Source organism: Protopterus annectens, chromosome 12.part0 (assembly GCF_019279795.1).
Source record: "Protopterus annectens isolate FY-2018-M chromosome 12.part0, PAN1.0, whole genome shotgun sequence".
Classification (NCBI taxonomy): Eukaryota; Metazoa; Chordata; order Ceratodontiformes; family Protopteridae; genus Protopterus; species Protopterus annectens.
Window position 1 is genome coordinate 1,256,307,429 of NC_056746.1, and position 18,887 is coordinate 1,256,326,315.

Genomic DNA, 18,887 nt, shown 5'->3' on the forward strand with positions numbered 1-18,887 from the left:
ACAATTCAAGGAGTTCAAACGTACACTACTGACCTACAAGTCAATCCAAATGGACAATGCATTTCTTGAAAGATCCTTGGAACTTCGACAAGTACCTAAAGGACTATGTGTTTTCAAATTACCTTATGGTTTTAAAGAAGGTACTGTTTTTTATTTGATGAGCTAACTGAACTATTTGATAAAACTGGACTGGAACTTTTAAAGCTTGTTATACGTAACAACAATTACAAATTGACATCTTTAAATGAAAAACTGTGTTAGACAAAAGTATAAAACAGGATTTGTTATATGAACACAACAAGTTTTGTTTAGACATTTTTAAAGATATGGACAAATTTGTCAACAAAGGGTTAGATATTAAGAATCACAAACTTAGTAGGGACACTTCTGATTATAAGAATAAGGTTTACACTCATTTTAAAGAATATAGGAACATGAAACGTTACACTAATACTACTGAGGCTGGTTATGGTAGAGAAGTGAATAGAGCCCCTCTTAATGAGACAACAAATAGAGTTGAAAATATGTTTGAAGAGGAAGGCCAGGGTTTTTTTAGAAGAACCACAACGGATACGAGAGCGTTATGGCAGTCAAAATTATCAGCAGAACAGAAATTACAACAGAACAGTACAGAGAGACAATTCTTGGTGCAGATAAGTCCATGCTTTGTTAATACAGATCAAGCTGATGAAAATGTTATTACATCAGATTATGCCCTTCAGTTGCTAGACATTAACTGTACTAACACATCAATTAATGGACATCGAGCATTAGACTATGGTACAGCAGAAATTTCTGACAGTACGGACAGTGATAATTATTGTTCCATTGTTACTGAGGGGGGTTTTAGTATATATAACTTCACAGACAAAAAGTTTGACAAGGATTTTTTAGTTTTATTTAGAAGAGGTTTTACCTTTGTGCCTTCATTTAAACTAGATATAGGCAAACTATTAATTAATTTAAAACTATACACCAGAATTTTGAATTTAAAAATCTTTTTTTCAAACAACATGAATCACATTTGTGATTCTGGCAAATTCACTATAAAATGCAGCAGCACATTTATACCCCCACAGAATTTCATGATCCACATTTTTGAAGCATTATGTGAAAGTCAGATTAGGAGATTATTAACTAAAAAAACATATAATATGCAAAACCTGACTTCAGCGGAGATATTTTGTCTGAGAGAATTAACTACGTCAGGCAATTATAGAATCATGAAACCTGACAAAGGAGGGGGTGTAGTTATAATGACAAATACAGATTACTATAATAAGATGACTAATATGTTTTGTGACAGTAACACCTATGAAAAAGTAAGTAAAAGTGAAATGTATAGAGCATACACAAAAATTGATTGGTTGTTATACGAATATTTAATGGATGGAATTAACAAGGATGAGTTTTCTTATTTATCCGTTGAGTTTCCAGTTATTCCATCCATTTTCGGAAATCCTAAAATACACAAGAACTCACAGAACCCTCCGTTCCGTCCTATTGTTTCTGCAAGAGGATCTAAGACAGAGGCCATTGGGGCATATATAGATTTTCATTGTAAAGAGACATTGAGTAAACTACCACATGTGTTAAAGGATTCATGGCACTGTCTAGAATTGATAAGACAAAATAAGGAAAAAATAGAGCCTGACTTTTTTATGGCGACAATAGATGTAGTGAATTTATACACAGTAATTCCACACATAGAAGGTTTGGAAATGTTCGAGGCCACCTTATTAAAATTTAGTGGGATGGAAGGACCAAAATGTAGATTCCTGACAGAACTGATGGAAATAGTTCTTGAAAAAATTTTTTTATACATGAATGAAGAATATTACAGACATAAAACTGGTGTGGCCATGGGGGCAAGATGTGCCCCAATATATGCAAACCTCGTTTTAACACACTTGGAGACAGAGTATGCTTTTACATCCGATTTTTGGAATAAAATTGTTTAAGATATTTGGATGATATACTGATTGTTTGGAAGGGTAGTAAGGAAGAATTTGTTGAATTTGTAGAATATTTAGGTAAGACATCCAGTTTTCTTAAATTCACCAGTCAAATTTATAATAATGATTGTGCATTTTTGGGCGTAGTTTTCTCATTCCAGAACAATATACAATCTAATATATTTAGGAAAAAGACTTTCCCAAATTCCTTTTTACACTTTGATAGCTGTCATCCGTATTACCAAAAGAAAAATTTAGTTAAGGGTCAGATGGTGAGGCTGTCTAGAATTATTAGCAATGACGAAGCATTTAATTCGGAGATGGAAAAACTATCTAACATGTTTTTGGACAGGGGCTATCCAAATGACTTAGTATTCAATGTTAAGAAAGAGATTAATGTTAAAAGGCATTCATTATACAGACCTATTTTTATATTTGGTGTCAGTAACATAATTGAAGACAAAAAAGCTAAGTCTAGACAGGACACTTTTATATTACCATATAACGAAACCTCTCCTGAAATTTAGCATTATTCATGAAATTTGGAACAGTGTTATTAGTAACAATGGAGAATTATCAGAAGTGGTGGGCACATATCCTAAGATCACCTACAGTAGAGGTAGAAATCTTACATATTTTTGAAACTAGTACCAACATTGACAATTTCAAAAGGTCAAGAATGAGTAAATGTGGAGCATGTCAGTTTTGCAAATACATTAATGATGGCCCCTATGTTGCTATAACAAACTTTGGAAAAACAATTAGATGTCCAGGCCACTGTAATTGTAATTCAACTATGGTGGTATATGTAGCTACGTGCTCCACATGCCAAGCATTCTTTGTTGGTAAAACAATTAGAAAGCTCAGAGTACGTATGGGAGAACACGTCAGAGATATTAAAACACACAAAAATACCAGTGCCTTATACAATCAGTGTCAAATGTTCAAATTTTAAGAGATTCCTTTTCTTTATTATTGACAGAATGCCACATAATGTACAGAAGGGGGGGTGACGAAAAAGTTATTTTGGAAGCCAAGGAATGCCTTTGACTTAGGCTTAATGCCTGTATGTTGCCAGGCATCAATGACTCTGCTTTTATTTCTAGTGTACTCAAATTAAAATCATATTTTATTTAAGTATGATTTAAATATTTTTAAACATTATAAATATTGATCCATGACTATTTTTAACTTTTTAATTTTTTATTAATTGATTACTACTGGAAAAGTATATTATTGAAGAATTGATATATATTTATATATTTATTTAATTTATTCAATAAATTAAATTAAATATAAATACAAATTTATTCAAGAAAGTACTGATGTAGATGGATTGTGGAAGTACCACACACTATCTAATTTATATTTTAAGTATGTATATACGAAATTAATATTTTAAGTATGTGTATAATATATTTAAACTCTGTGAGATCTATTCTTTGTGAGATTAACATTGTTATAATTTCGCCTTTTGTGACTGCTGTTTTATGCTTTCATCTGCTAAACATTTTCATCTGCTAAACATTTTCATCTGCTAAACATTTTCATCTGCTAAACATTTTCATCTGCTAAACATTTTCATCTGCTAAACATTTTCATCTGCTAAACATTTTCATCTGCTAAACATTTTCATCTGCTAAACATTTTCATCTGCTAAACATTTTCATCTGTTAAACATTGTTAAACACTGTTAACTTGAATCAACCTTTTTTATTCATTTAGTGTTAATCAAATAATTATTAGAAAATCAAAGTTATGTTTTATTTAATGTTCACAGCATTGGACATATGTTTTGGGACTCAGAAATATTTCAGTGTTTTTTCAGTTTCTCCAGTGTTTCTTTAGTAGTAATTATGTAATTATACAATTTAAGCAACTACATCAATTAATTAATTTATTCATTTAATTCCAACTATATTAAGGATGGCTTTAATTGTAAAGAACTTGTACTCTGAAGATGCCCTACACGATGGTGGGTGAAGGCGCTTAGTACGGAGAATTGTCGTTGTATTACTGATTTTTATTTTTATTTCATTATTAAAAAGTGGAACCAACAAACCAGTTTCTTAACGGGTTATTGAGTGACTTGCCGGCTTACCAGTTGTTCAACCATATATTTGATACAGAGGGGATCTGGTCAAGGAGTTGATGGATACCCTAGCAGGAGCAGTAGCTGAGGGGGTCCAAGAAAGTGGCCTCCCAGTTAGCCCGGGACTTTCTCTAATTCGTCCATGAGGCTAATGGCACATGCAGCCAAAGGGACAACCAGGTCAGCAGGTTCAGGTGTTGAAATTTGACACACTTGGATGTGCCTGCGTGAGTTTGCGGAGCCATTAATGTATTGCTTAGTCATCGCTGCCTTTGACAGACCCTTCTTGTTCAGACCCAAAGTTAAAGAAGCTATCCAGGTGCGAGAAAGATGTAAAGACCCTGTCTGCAGTGGGCATATGTTTTTCTGCTTCCCAACGAGCCTCTTCCAGGAATTAGAGGAGTGGGAAGATGTGGTTCAAGAAGTCCCAGAGGCCTTTCCAGGACACACGTGGTACGGACTTCCCTTGTAGCAGAGGAGAGTGTTCCAATGGAAGATGCTGTCCTAGAGGGCAGAGGTGGCCTGCAGAACCCTGCTCCAGGGAGTCCTCCTTTGGCCAACCTTATCTGTGCTCCTGAAAGGAGGCCTGATTGCTTGCTTCGGGAGGCAGTTGGGGGAAGATTTTCTTTGCACCAAACAGCCTGACTACAAGTAACCACAGATGCTTGGGTACTAAGAATTATTTCCAGAGGTTACTTTATCTCCTTCAATCTTTATCCAAGAACTTGAACAAGACTCCCCGATGCTCCACCCAGTCAGAGGGACCAAGCAGCCTTAGAAATGCAAAAGCTGCTAGAAACAGTCATCCAAGAATTCCCACCAGATCAAATTGGATCCGGATTTTACTCTAGGTTCTTTTTAGTGCCGAAAAGTACGGGGGACTGGCGACAGATTCTGGATCTCAGTATTCTAAACAAATTTGTTCAACAGTCCAAATTCCAGGTGATCACAGTTCAATCAATACTTCCCTTTCTAGAGGAAAACAATTGGATGTGCCCTATAGACCTTCAAGACATATAAAACCAAATAAAAATGGACGAACGCTCAAGAAGGTTCCTACACTTCTGGGTAGGAGCCAGTCTCTATCAGTTCAGGGTGCTGCCCTTTGGTCTCACCACAGCCCCCAGGGTATTCGCCAAATGGATGGCAGCAGTAACGGCTCACTTGAGACTGCGCGAATTCTGGATGTTTCCATATCTAGACAACTGGCTCATCACTGCTTCCACCAGACATCTACTGCTTTTGGTGACAGAATTCACCCTGCAATTGTATTTGCAGCTAGGGATCATGGTCAACTGTACAAAGTCTCAACTGACCCCTTCTCAGGATATGGAATTTATAGAAGCTCATCTCAACACTCTCTCTTGTGTGGCCTCTCTCCCTCCCCACAGGCTACAGAAAATAAGATCTCTAGTTCATTTTCTTCTGTGCCCAAGCAAAGTACCAGCCTTGCTAGTGCGTCAAGAATTAGGGTCCATGGCAGCAGTGATCACTCTGGTCCCATTAGTGAGATTTCACAGGACATTACTGCAATGGCTTCTTGTGAATCAGTGGTCTCTTCTAACTCGCCCAATGAACCACTCCATACTCATCACAAGTCACTGCAAAAAGGATCTATCTTGGCGGATGGAATCTAAACAAAGTCTTTTGGGCTGCCCCTTTGTCCCTTCTCATCCCAAAGCCATAGTGACTGCGGATGCCTCCCAGTCTGTAGTCTGGTACATCAACAAGCAAGGGGGGACCAAATCCTATCCCCTGTGTTAAGAAGCCCTCCAAGTGTGGCAATGGGCAGTTGCCTCCAACTGCTTTCTGATGACAATGCGCTTACCAGGGAGTTCAAATGGGATAACAGACAAACTAAGCAGAGGCATTCTAATGCCTCGCGAGTGGCCTCTCAATCCTAAGGTACCAAAGGTCTTTTATCGCTGGGGCCAGCCTTTCTGTGACCTATTTGCTTGCAAACAAGTACAGAAACTATTTTGCCCTAATTACCTCTCAAGGAGAGTCCCCAAGAGACTCTCTTCTCTTCTGTTTGCCCCCAAGTCTCCTATATGCCTTTCCCTCCGATTCCTCTTTTCCTCAAAGCAGACAGGTTGAGAAGGAAAGTAATCCTCATTGCACCCTTCTGGCCTCAACAAATTTGGTTCCCCTTCCTATGGCCTCATCTAGTTCACTGTCCATGGATTCTGGACCCGGTTCCAGACCTGTATCACCCTCAGGCACTGGTACATCTCAATCTTCAAACTCTCAAGGTAATTGCTTGGTTCTGCTAATTCCACCATAATGGTATTCCATCTCTAATATGAAAAATTTTGCCGGCATCCCATAAACCATCCACTGGGAATCTGTACTTCAGTAAATGGAAGAAATTTTCAATCTGGGCTTGGAATAAGGGCCTCAATCCCTTTTCAGCCCGAGTGGAAAATGTTTTAGAATTTTTGGCCATTCTTTTGGTTAGGGGAGCTTCTGCTTCTACTGTTAAGGTCATTCTAGCAGCCGTCCCTAACTTTCATAATAGCTTTGGAGAGCTACCCTTAATTTCTTAGATTTTGTAAGGTCTTCCTCAAGGGAACTAACCGTTTAAAGCCCTCATTTAAAGATCCTCTACCACCATGGGACTTTACTATTGTTATGCAATTACTAGTATCTCTCCCCCCCCCCCCCCCGAACCAGCAGCTACTTGTGACTTGAAGTTTCTCTCTTGGAAAAAGCTTTTACTTATAGCCATCACCTCTGCAAGACGAGTTTCCAAATTGCAAGCCTTGTGTTCAAATCCCCCTTATGTAATATTCCATAAGGATGGAGTTGCACTCTGGACAAATCTATCCTTTCTTCTGAAGGTGGTCTGAGTCTAACATTAATCAGGCTATAGACTTACCTGCCTTCTTTCCAAATTTTTCTCATAAAGGCGAACTTATACCTGTTAGATGTTCACAGACAATTATTTCTATCTCAACAGAACTAAAAAAAATCTAGGAGACCAGAACAATTTTTTCTCCTCTGACGCAACCTTGGGAAAATTTGTCTCTAAGGTTACCTTCTCAAAATGGTAAAGAGATTGTATTTATTTAATTTATAGCAAGAATCTAAATCTTCCAATGCCGGTTAAGGCACGTTCCACTAGATCTGTGGCTACCTGTGTCTTCCATTCTAAAGCTTCCATGAGTGAAATATACACAGCAGCAACATGAGTACTCTGCATACCTTTATTACTCATTACAAATTGGATCTGGTCTCCAGGGGAAGAGCTGCCTTTGGTTCTTAGGAATATCCTTCCATAGGGCCACCCAGGATCTGAAGTATCTGGAGACTCTGTCCTATCAGTCAAGAATAGATTAGTTGACAACATCAGATAAAGTTGTCTTACCATAACGTTCCATCTGTATTGAAGATCTTCATCTGTTCTTGGTGTCCCATCTTCCTTCCCTCTCCTGTGGATTCTTGGTGGAGTGATTTGTTGTCCTGGGTCTTCTGTTAGGGCACTCCTTGGACATGGCTTCCTCAATTTTCCTTCCATTGTTCTATAATTCTGCAAACTCAATCTGAGGTAATGTAGAGAGGGGTATTATGGGTAGACTAGCTTGAGAGTTTTTTGGTTGGTGCGAGCTATGTAATGGTTGGATCGGTTCCGAGGTTTGGAACCGTAACCCACCAGTCAAGAATAGATGATAGATAACACAGATGAAACGTTATGGTAAGACATAACTTCTATTTTTTTTTGTTTTGCTAAAAAAAGAGGGATTCCTCTTTCTGAAGAGATTCTAGATTATGAATCTGACCGGGAAGATGCAGGGATTGATTCAGGATTTTGACCTCAGACTTCTGATTCTGACTCTGAGGAGAGCTCAGTTTCTGATCCTCCTGGGGTAGGGGTCTCTTGCTCTGAGACTACTGCTATGTCCCAGTGTTACCAGTTAGAAAACACTGAGGTTTCTCAGTTCCTCCAGAAAATACTATGATTCGTTTAGTGAAGGATTTTCCTTAGTCTATACCCATTCCTCCTGTCCTGTCTGCTTTAGAGGATGTGTGTCTTACTGTCTGAAATGTTCCTGATAGTTAGCCAGCCCTCCTTAAAAAGGGATATAATGTATATGATTTTCCTTAGTCTTTTAAATTTTTATAATTTTTCTCAAATCTGACCCATCAGCTATAGTCATAGTTGATGCCACTGCTAAGCACTTAGTTGATTCTAATCCTACTCGTCCTAATAAGGATAGGAAAATTTTTCTTGGGTATACTTCTGCAGCTTTGATTTTTCAGAATTTTTAATTGTCAGACTCGTATGTTCTGACAAATTGTGAAAGTATGAGGAATGTTTTATCTAGTTTCTTCTTGTGAAGAAAAATCTGCTTTCCATAACTTGGTTTCTAGTATTGCAAAGGTCACTACTCATTGGGTTATGGCGCCTGGTATGGTTTTCTGTAAGGAAGTTTACTTGGCTACATTCTTAGAACCTTCCATATGATATGAAAATGAGATTTTAAATTCTCCTTTGGATAGAGATCGTGTTGGCCAAATCCCCTGCAGAGGTGATGAAAAATTGGGATGAAGTGTCAAGCTGATCCAGGGAATCTAAGATTTTTACAATCCTCTTTTCCAAATTGTCCAAGGGGGTTTTCTTTTTTCTCATCCAGTTTTGGAATTCTGATAAAGAAATGGTAAGTGGTTCTAAAAGGAGGTCTCAAACCCCCAATACCATGGACAGTCCCAACAAGTCTATTCAAGAGACCTAGTGATCACTCTCTACCTGCTGAATCTGTTTTTTTTTTTTTTTTTTTTTTTTTTGTGCAACAGATCGTTTCAGACAAATGGGTTCTGAAAATAACATTCCTCCTTTCCAGGGGGTCATTCTTCATCCTGCAGATCAGACTGGTTGTTTCCACCTCTTCATCACATACAGTCCCAAGTAGTGATAGAACCACTTCTGCCTTTCTAGGTGGGAAGGGGTTTTATACAAGGATGTTCATAGTGCCAAAGAAAGGAAGAAATCCTTGCACACCAGTTATGGCTCTTTCTTAACTAAACCTGTTATAGTGCACAAGTTCAAAATGTTGTCAGTTCACAACCTGTTAGCTCTGTTTCCTCTTTCAAGTTTTCTGGTAACACTAGAATTAAAAGATGCTTATCCCATTATTGTGCATTCAAACTTTTCTTAAGGTTTTGTATGTCTGGATCACATCCTCAGTTTTAAGCCTTATCCTTTGACTATCCAGTGTACCAAGTGTGTTCACAAAGTGTTTAGCTCTGATTATAGTTTATCACAGGCTATAGGGTATTCAGTGTCTTTTTCAAGGTGTCCAAAATCTGTCTCAAGTGAGAGATGTGTTGCATAAACTGGGATTCAGAAAGAGCATTGAAGTGTTTTTCTTGACTCCCTCACACGGGGTTGTGTTCCTAGGATGTCAACTAGACACCTCTGGTCAAAGAGCTTTTCTTCCACAGTAAAATTAGAGGTTTATCTAGAACTATTTCTAAGGTTTCCCCTCAGACTTTGGTCACTGAGGGAATTCCTCAGGATTTCGGGTCTCATGGCATCTGTAATTCTCATACTTGTGGCAAGACTCCACATGAGAAAGGTACACTGGTATCTCTATGATCCCCATCTTCAGCACATCTTATCTTTTCAGATCCCAGTACTGGGGTTTGCCAAAAGAGAAATCTTTTGGTGGCGACAACAGATATACTTGAATCTAAATATCTTGGGCTTCTTCCTCCCTGCTCCGAAGTGGTCAGTCATCGCGGACCCTTCGGACTGCGTAGGAAGCAGTTTCAGGAGGAGTAAAGGTGCAGGGGGAGTGGGACACCAAGGAAAGATGCAAGCACATGAATATCATGGAGATGCTTGCCATGATAAAGGCAATCAACTCTTTGAACCATCTTTAGTCCCTGGGACTTCAAGTGGTTACAGTCAATACCACAGTCATGCAATATATCAGCAAGCAAGAGGGAACCAGGTCATGCCCCCTTAGCAGACTAGCCATGTTTGCTTGTGATGCAGCTTTACTGCACAGTCTAATTCTGTAGTCCTCTTACATTCAGTCAGATCAAAATTGTGTTGCAGACAAGCTGAACAGGACCAGAGTAGACTTATGAATGAAAGCTAGATCAAGGGGTCTTCTGACATTTGAACCATCCTGTGGGGAATTCCTCAAGTAGGCCTCTTTGCCTCCTCTCTGAACAATCAGCTGAGAATTCCTGTTCCAGAACTCCACGAAGGAAGGTCTGGAAGACAGATGCCTTTTGTTTCTCTTTTCTTTGGACAGGAATGTTCCTGTATGCCTTTCTATTACTGTCCAAGGTATTTCTGAAGATTAAGAAGAAATTTCCAAGATCATTGTTGTGATTCCCTTCTGGTCCAGACAACCATGGTTCTCTATTTTTTTTGAAAATGGCCAGGGGCAATTACCACAAGTTTCTTTACAAACTGGATCTACTAGCACAAGATCGGGTGTGGTTTGATGCACCCCAGTCAACTCCAGTTAACTGCCTGGGTTGTAGGGTTTTAATTCCCTTTAGGTATCTGTTTACTGGAGGCAAAAAAAAAAAAAAAAAAAACTGCTAAGAAATCATATATTGGCAAATGGAAAAGGTTTTCTGGTCTGTGCCAACAACATTACCAGCACTCTTTCAGTGCTCGTACTCTGGTTTTACAGTATTCGTCAGAGTTGCCCTGTGGCCTTTCCTACTCCTCCACCAAGGTTAATTTATTGGCCATTTCAGCACATCTCCCCTTGGATCCCCTCCTTTCAATGCGTTCTCATGTCAAAATGTTTTTGAAAGGGGTTTTGCATAAGTGGACTCAGAGAAAAGTGGTAGCCCCTCTTTAAGATGTTGATTTTGTGTTGAAGACACTAACACTTGATCCATTTGAAACATCTAAGCTGGCTGACTTGAGGTTCTTAACATGGAAAACAGTTTTATTGATTGCTGTGACCCTCTGCGAGAAAGGTATCTGAATTGCAAACTCTTATGGTGAGTCGGTCCTCTCATTTTCCTCAGGGACGGGTTCTTTGAGAACTAATCCTTCTTTTATGCCTAAAGGTGTATCCAAGTTTCTTTAAGCCAAGTTATCCAGGTCCATTTTTTTGTCCTCCACCTAAACATTATGGTGAACAGATAACTCTATACCTTGGATGTCCACAGACAACTCGTGTACTATCTTGATAGAAGTAAATCTTAGAGATTTTCGGATCAGTTCATTTCTTGTGAAGGTAAGAAGGGGCAGCCTGTGTCAAAGCAGACTTTGTTTCCAAATGGTTGCCTAAAGATATTACCTTTTGTTACACTCACCACAGCAAAACTATTCCAGGCAGTTAAGGCCCACTCTACCAGGGCCATGGCTTCATCTATGGCTTTTTGGCAATTATGAATTCTGGAAATAGTGTAGAAGCAGCAACTTGGTGCTCTGTACATACTTTTACAAAGCAGTATAAGCTTTTATCTGATGTTAATCTTCATTCATGACTGATGGGTCTGGGTTCCATCCTCTCCACCGACTCTGCCGATATAACAAGATTGTGCCAGCCAAAAACTCTTGACCCATAGTGCCCCTCTCCTAATCTTCTCAGCTCATTTGCCGCATAGAGTTTCAAGACGCGTCAAGCCTGCTCTCAAGCTGTGTTTTTTTTTTTTTTTGCACAAAATATTGACCTTGTTTCTTTTATAGTTGCTTATAACTCCTCTATTCCATTTGTACTTTGATATTTTACTACTGGTGTGAGTGAGAATTTCCTTCCCTTTACCTTTACTGGTATTTCTTAGTATCATCATTGGTACAGGCCCCTCCCTTTCCCTTACCTTTTGGTAATTTATTTTACCATTGTTAGTATTCTCCTTCCCTTTCCTTACCCTTTGGGTATTTTTTTTTTCCTTTACTGTTGTAAAAAAAAAAATCCCTTTGTGTGTGCGACTATTGTTGACAGCATTTCTCTTGATTGTTAAATTCCTGTTTTTTCATTACTGTTGGTTCATTGTTCAGATAGTTGTATTATGGCAGATAAAAAGGACACTACTGGTTTCAAACAATGTGATGTGTGGCAGGAAGATGCCCATTTCTGATAGTCCTGTATCCTGCATCTAATGTCTGGGGGTACCGTACTTAAAAGTTCAACCCCCATGCGAAGTATGCAAGGGCTTTTGTACCCGCACTTTAACCGAGAGCAGGAATTTTAATCCTGAAGGGTCTTTTAAAAACCCCTTTCTCTGAGACGTTATCTGAGGTGGAGGTCTCAGCCCCTCCTACAAATTCTACCTGGATAGGACTAAGCCCTTCAGGAAAACTAACCAGTTACTAGTCAGCTTTGCAGCAAGGTGGAGGGCAAGGCCATATCCAAACAAACCATCTCCAAATGGATAGCACACTGTACACTGTATCCATTTCTGTTACAAACACCACGGGAAACCACCCCCTCAGGGGGTCAGGACACTTTCCACACGGGCAGCCTCCACCTCTGCAGCTTTTCTCAGAGGGGTCCCTACCAGGAACATCCTGGAGGCTGCGACATGGAGTTCTGTTCATACCTTCAAGCATTACCACCTGCCTATCTTTTCCAAATCCAGGGCAGGCTTTGCAGCCACAGTCTTGCAGGGCATACTAGCCAACCCCAACTCTTCTTGACTGCCTCCACCCTTTACTTCAGCTTTGGGAATCCAGCCAAGTGTGATGACTGCAACAGTGAAACACGAAGAATATAGTACACTTACCATAAATGTAGATGTTAGAGTGTATTCACTATTGCACTCCTGATTTCCCACCCTCCATTCCCTTTGTTTTTCTCACTCTCTCTTCCTCACTCATTACAGGGATTTTTGGTATTTACTTTCTATTGGTGGTGTTCTTCCACCATAACCTAGCTCCCTGTTTGGGGGCTTCTGACATTTGGGGCAAGAAAAAGTGATGTAATGGCATCGGCTGCCTGATTTTATGCTACTGATGACTTGACGTCAGGCCTGAAGCGACAGCAACCAACGCAGAAATACTAAGCCTCTGGTATTCGGGCCGACTGAGGGCTACCCCTGGCAGGATAACCCAAGTGTGATGACTGCAACAGTGAATACACTCTATCATCTACATTTATGGTAAATGTACACAACTGTACTTTCTTTTTTCTTGGCTCCCCCTCCACAGGACCTTGTCTGATGGCTTCTCTGCTGGCAGCTAGTTAGCCCGTTTTGGAATGGAATCCTGGTGTTCTGGGCTGTCAAGAGCCGTACAACCCATTCATTCCTGCCTGGAAGTCATGCAAGTCTATCCTATCCTGAACAGTGAGAGACTGGTGGTAAGAGACTGGCCAGCTTGCTGGTCTTGCATAGTGACCGACCTCTAGTGGAGCACACACCTCTACCGCTTTCACACTTCTAATGCATATCACTGCCACTAGGAGTGTGCCTCTGCATGTGCATTATAACAGCGCATGTTGTATGTAACACACCAGTTTTTCCACTCTCTGTTCCCAAGTGGTAAGCTAGAGCTGGCCCACAGCCCCCAGGATGGGTAAGATGACAGTGGCTGCTTAGTTCCATCCTCCACCTCCCGCCAGCTCTGTCATCCCAGGCTACTAATCAAGCTCTTGTCACTTGGGTCATAATCGAGGCTTTATCCCTTGCAACACCAGAGCTGGCTGGCTGGCTGATTTTTCTTAGCTTTATCCACATCCCCGTATGATCCTTTCACTTGTACTAATTGTTGGACAGTGTGGAAGTTATGTCTTAAATGCACTATATGCTTATTTGCTTTGTTGGTTGTGTTCCAAATAAGTTCAGCTGCTGAGTCTGGATTTCAATCCTTTAACTCTGTTCAGCAATAAATCTGCTCACTGCCATTGTATATTTCTGCAATTTTCCTTGGGTACTCCGTTTTCTCCCCCTTCCAGAAAGCATGCTGGTTGGTTAAATTAGCCTAGTTTGTCTGCATGCATTTACCCTTGTAGCTGAAACAGGTCTTTTTACCAGCATACTTACTGTGTTAATAAAATGTTAACATTAAAAATGTCAGGACAGAAGCCAGCAGTAGTGTTGTACTATATAGGGTTCAGTGCTGGGACTATTTCTGTTTAATGCGTGTGTTCACCTGTAAAAATGTATTTGTTACAGTTGAAAACATGAGTGCTGGGTTAGTTTAATTGGAGATGGAACTTCTTCCTTTGCAATTCTGCTCAGACTGGGTTTTTGGTAAACAGTACATTAGAGGGCAGCAGTAAAGAATGCAGTATAAAGATGACACGTGTGGTTATCCCTGATGTTTTAATTGGTCACAAACCAGATAAGCCTGGTAATGTCAGACTAGCATTTGGACCCGAAGTTGTGATGTTTATACAGCTAGAGTACGTAGATTTAAAGGAAACAAAGGAGATTAGTGGGTCAGTATAACACACAAATGTTCTGGGCATAACGCCATAGAGTGCAGGTTAAAGATAATTAAAAAAAAAAAAAAAAAAAGTAAAATGATGATTGGTGCAGTAGTTGTGAGTCTGGGTGAAGGGTAGTGTGTTTTATAGGTACCCACAGAAGCTTTCATTGTGAGCATGTGTATGGGACCTGTGGTTTAACATGTTAGATGTGGTGCAAGGTTATAAATTTTGTTGGGGGGGGGGGCATATATAGCCTTGGTGTAGTGATCCTTAACATGTTGTGAAAGATTTGGAGTGAATAGCCAGTAAGCGTAACCATTCTGTGCATTATGAAAGGAGAATGCTAAAGGCCAGTAGGATATTGGGGTGCACAGAATGGGGAGTTTGATCCCCAAGATGCTCAAGTAATGTCTGCATCTGTAGAGAAAAGGCTGGGTAAATAGCATGCAGTGCTGAGCTGCCAGTATGGAGAAGGCTATGGCAGTGCTGGAATGTAAGTAGAGAACCAAAACACAAGTCATTTATACACTAAAAGAAAAGTGGGAGGATTTTACTTGTCAGTGGTCAGGTGGGAGATTTTAAGTTGGACAGAGAGGCTAAGGTGATCTTGATAGGACTTGGGGCGGGGGGGGGGTTAAGATTTAAATAGACTTGTCGGCTTGTTTGTGAAATAGTATTCAGTCAGGGCCTTTGAATGTATGGTCCTAGGAAGTGCCAGCAATAAAAAGTTGAGGGGCTGTACAGGGCAACTGAACTGAGTGTAGCTGCTGCACCCTAATGGGGTTCTTTAATTCATGGTGTGTTTCACTATGTCCATCTTTGAGTGTACACAGTTGATTTGAAATGGAAGTAATGGAGAACCCATCATCAAGTTTATTAATGATTATAAACACAGGATTGAGCTGAAGAAAATGGTACAGACTTGGCTTACAAAACTAATATGATTTGGAAAAGGCCGCTCTTGTGCATCAGTGTCTGATATTTGCCTCATTGTGTTTTTTCTTGTAGTGGAGAAGGTTATAGTTTCTTTAGACTTGTACTGTGACAGAGAATCTTCAGAGTCTATGGGAGAACTTTCTGTTTGCCTAGATGGACTACAAGTAGACCCTACACTTCTGACAAATGGAGATGCAATTTCTGTAGCAACAAGTGAGTATCTTCACTTAAAATTTAAAGTGTTATTTCACTAGTACGTTTTTAAATTAATTTTGATTAAGATCCTTATTTCCAATTCATTGTACTGTGTGCAGCAGACACTTGGTATTATCAGAATTGTCAGCCATGCTTAGTCTTGACAGGTAAAATGCTAAAGTTCTGTCCATTGTCTGAAGTCTAACTACTTACTAAATGCTGCAATGTCAAGCATAGTGTAGTACTGGCCTAAGATTCAGTCCATTGTTGGTGGTACCAAAAGGTATGAAACTGATGCACTTCGCCAGCGACAGAATTCCATAACCTATCTAATTATTGTATTGTTCTATGTACATCATAGAACACTGACGTACTTACTTTGTGTACATGGATAAACAAAGTAGTCAGTCGTGACCTCTTGGCATTTTAGAGACTTGTAGATTAATACTGCGCTTATGGCTGGAGAGTTAGTTACGGGAGTAACTAGATTTAGTCATACTATTCGCTGTTGCAGTTCTTACTATTAGGATATCCTGCCGACAAGTAACCTGATGGCCAGCCTGACTTCCAGAGTCATACATTCCCCAAGGCTTCGGCTGGCTCCCTTCCACTACCATGTAAAGATGCCTGTGGTATAAGAGGAGCATTAGCTGATGCCATCTTCGAATATTTTTTGCCGTTCGGTTTGTTACATTACAGGACTACAGTGTTAGGTCATTGGTTGGCCTACTCCCAAAGTAAAGATAAGCACCCCATTGAGAAATTTTCTTTTTTTTTTGGCTATATTTGTCGTAGTGACACTGATTTATATGCCCAAATTAAAATTAAGAATTGTATTGACTATGGGAAACTGATTCTGGCAAAGACTTTCACTGCTGTAAATTGGAAAAGAACTGAAACTGCCTTGAAGTTTGTAGTTTGTAAATGGGCCTGAGCCTGGTTCCCTTCTGATATGGCATTGGCCAAGGCTTCCTGGAACCTACTTCCAAAAAATAAAAAAATTAAACTGTAGTTGTAGTAGAACTGTGAACTACTCTGATTTGAGCCTTGTTTATTACTACTTTTTCCCCCATAAGCAGAGTTGTATTACTGGTAACGTTCTACATAGTCTGGTGCCATAGACTGGTAGAATTGCCGTAGTAGTAGTACTGTAAATTTTGCTCCAGGATTGCTGCTTCACTGCTTTTCCAGATGTTTATATTCCAGTTTTGCTGCTAGAGTCTATATTTGGTTTATCTTTTACCTGCTTAAAGTTGCATTTTAGTGCCTTTCTATTTATATTGCTACTGATGTTCTTCGTCTCCCATTGCTGCAGTCCTTACATATGGGTATTCCGCTGTCCACAATCGGCCCGATTACCAAAGGGCTAGAACTGGCGTCGGTCATCGGCGCCCGAGACTGACGTCAGTACGTGCCAGTACAAATGCGCATGACCGACGCCATATACTCAGTCTTTCTTGCCGCGTGGTCCTAAGCAGAAGCAGCCTTTTGCAAGTGCCGTTCGGCGTTCTGGAATTGTCGTTTTTTTGAGTTTCAGACCGGAGACCAAGTTGGGCTAAGTACCCCGTTGGGGACACTTTGTCTTTTTCTTGCCTCAGTATTGACGGATGTCAGAAAAAGTTAATAACTGTATTTCTTGTGGGAAACAGATTCCTCATAGGGATTACCATTCACTCTGTATTCCTTGTTTAGGGCCTGAGCACGACGTGGTTGGGTGTCGCTTTTGTGCTACTTTTAACAAGCGTACTATTAAACGTCGGTTGGACTGTGCTAAGCTTGTGTTTGGTAAACGTTGTAATTACAACATGCCGTCGGATTCTCCGACGCCTGGTTCTTCTAAGAAACGCAAAGAGAAGGCTTTGCGGTCCAAACAGGTTGAGTCGTCCACTCCGGACGCCGGTTCTGTAGAACCACCGGATACTTCAGCGGCTCCTTCTGAAAGTTTACCCGAGTCTCAAGGGGAGCCTTTGTTACTACAGGAAGTGGCTTCTCCTGTGTTAGGCCAGGCTGAGGGTGCTTCTCAGATGTCGGTGGTTCCCTCCCCTCATAGGGTAGTTAGGCCTCCTCCTTCTCAAAGCAAAAACCATTCTAAGTCTAAGTCTGCCCCTGCTGGTGCTAGTCCCCAGGGTCCAGCTCCTAGGAAGCGCATGTTAAAGATGGCTGAAGATTTGATAACTTTAATTAGGGGTTCTATGCCCCCCCCCCCGAGAAGAGGCCCAGGGTACAGACAGAGTTGGAGGGTTTGGTTCAGTCTTCCAATGAGTCAGATTCTTCTGTGGAAGAACTTCAGGATTTCCCTCCCTGTTCTGATTCGGAGGCTGAGGACACTACTCCCTCTGCGTCCCCTCCAGAAGATTTTTCTTTCTCTGAGACTTTGCATTCCATGAGGGAACATTTCAAATGGGAAGGCCAGGATTATTCTGATTCTCGTAAAAGGCTAAGAGAATTCTTGTTTTTGCCTCAGCATAGGCCCTTGGCTATTCCTCCTGTACTGGATGTTGTTCAGGATGTATTTTCTGAGGCTGCCCTTAACCCAGATTCTCTGCCTCCTGCCCCGGTTAAACCAGATAGATACTACAGGGTTCCGGAAGCTCACAAGTATTTATATATAAGAGTCCTAGGGCTGATCCAGAAACTATTACTCAAGGCCCCAAAGGTGTTAGGGCTTCTGTGGTTAAGAATCCAGTTCCTCTGGACAAGGATGCTAGGGCCCTGGATAGGTGGGGTAAAAAACTGTATACCTCTTCTACTTTGGCTATGAGAGCTTTAAATTGTCAGTTTCATATGCTCAGGTATCAAAATTATTTGCTGGGCCAATTGAAATGTAAAGTAGATGCTTTAGCTGAAGGTATTGAATGTAAGGAGCTTCAGGATTTAGTGCATGCTTCAGACCAAGTTGGTAAGCATTCTTTGCAGTGTGGTTTTGATGCTTTACAGGCTTCTTCCAGGGTGGCTGCTACTAGTTCAGTTGTTCGCAGGCATGCCTGGTTTAAAGATCAGACCTTGTCAGAACATGTTAAGGCTCGAATTATGGATGCTCCTCTGCAATCTGATGTTCTTTTTGGCCCTCCAGTAGAGTCAGTTTTGAAAAAAATGGAGGAAAAAGCTAAGTCTATGCAGACGGTTAAGGACTTTTTACAGGTTCAGCCCCCTAAGTTCAGTAGAAATTGGCCTGCTAAGGGATGGTCTTTCCCCTCTTCGGATTATCAATCTAGGGGCAGGTCGAGGCGAGGTAGAGGTAGGGCTTCCTCTCAGGGCCCTGTTACTTCTAGGTCTTTGAGTTCTTCTATCCTTTCTGCTGGGGAGGGCAGGGGTCAGTCCTGTCGGAAACAGACCCAATGACCTGTGTCTTCAGCTGCC

The 18,887-nt window shown here is 40.6% G+C and overlaps 1 protein-coding gene across 4 annotated transcripts in view; it reads left to right on the forward strand.

Moving 5' to 3' along the window:
• The window catches only part of ITCH (itchy E3 ubiquitin protein ligase), a 2,580,358-nt gene that overhangs the window by 329,311 nt on the left and 2,232,160 nt on the right, over window positions 1–18,887 (forward strand). For all 4 annotated transcript variants that reach the window (XM_044090275.1, XM_044090277.1, XM_044090278.1 and 1 more), the window contains exon 5: window positions 15,405–15,545. In XM_044090275.1, the coding sequence (XP_043946210.1) occupies window positions 15,405–15,545 (141 nt within the window). The remainder of the gene's footprint in view (window positions 1–15,404; window positions 15,546–18,887) is intronic.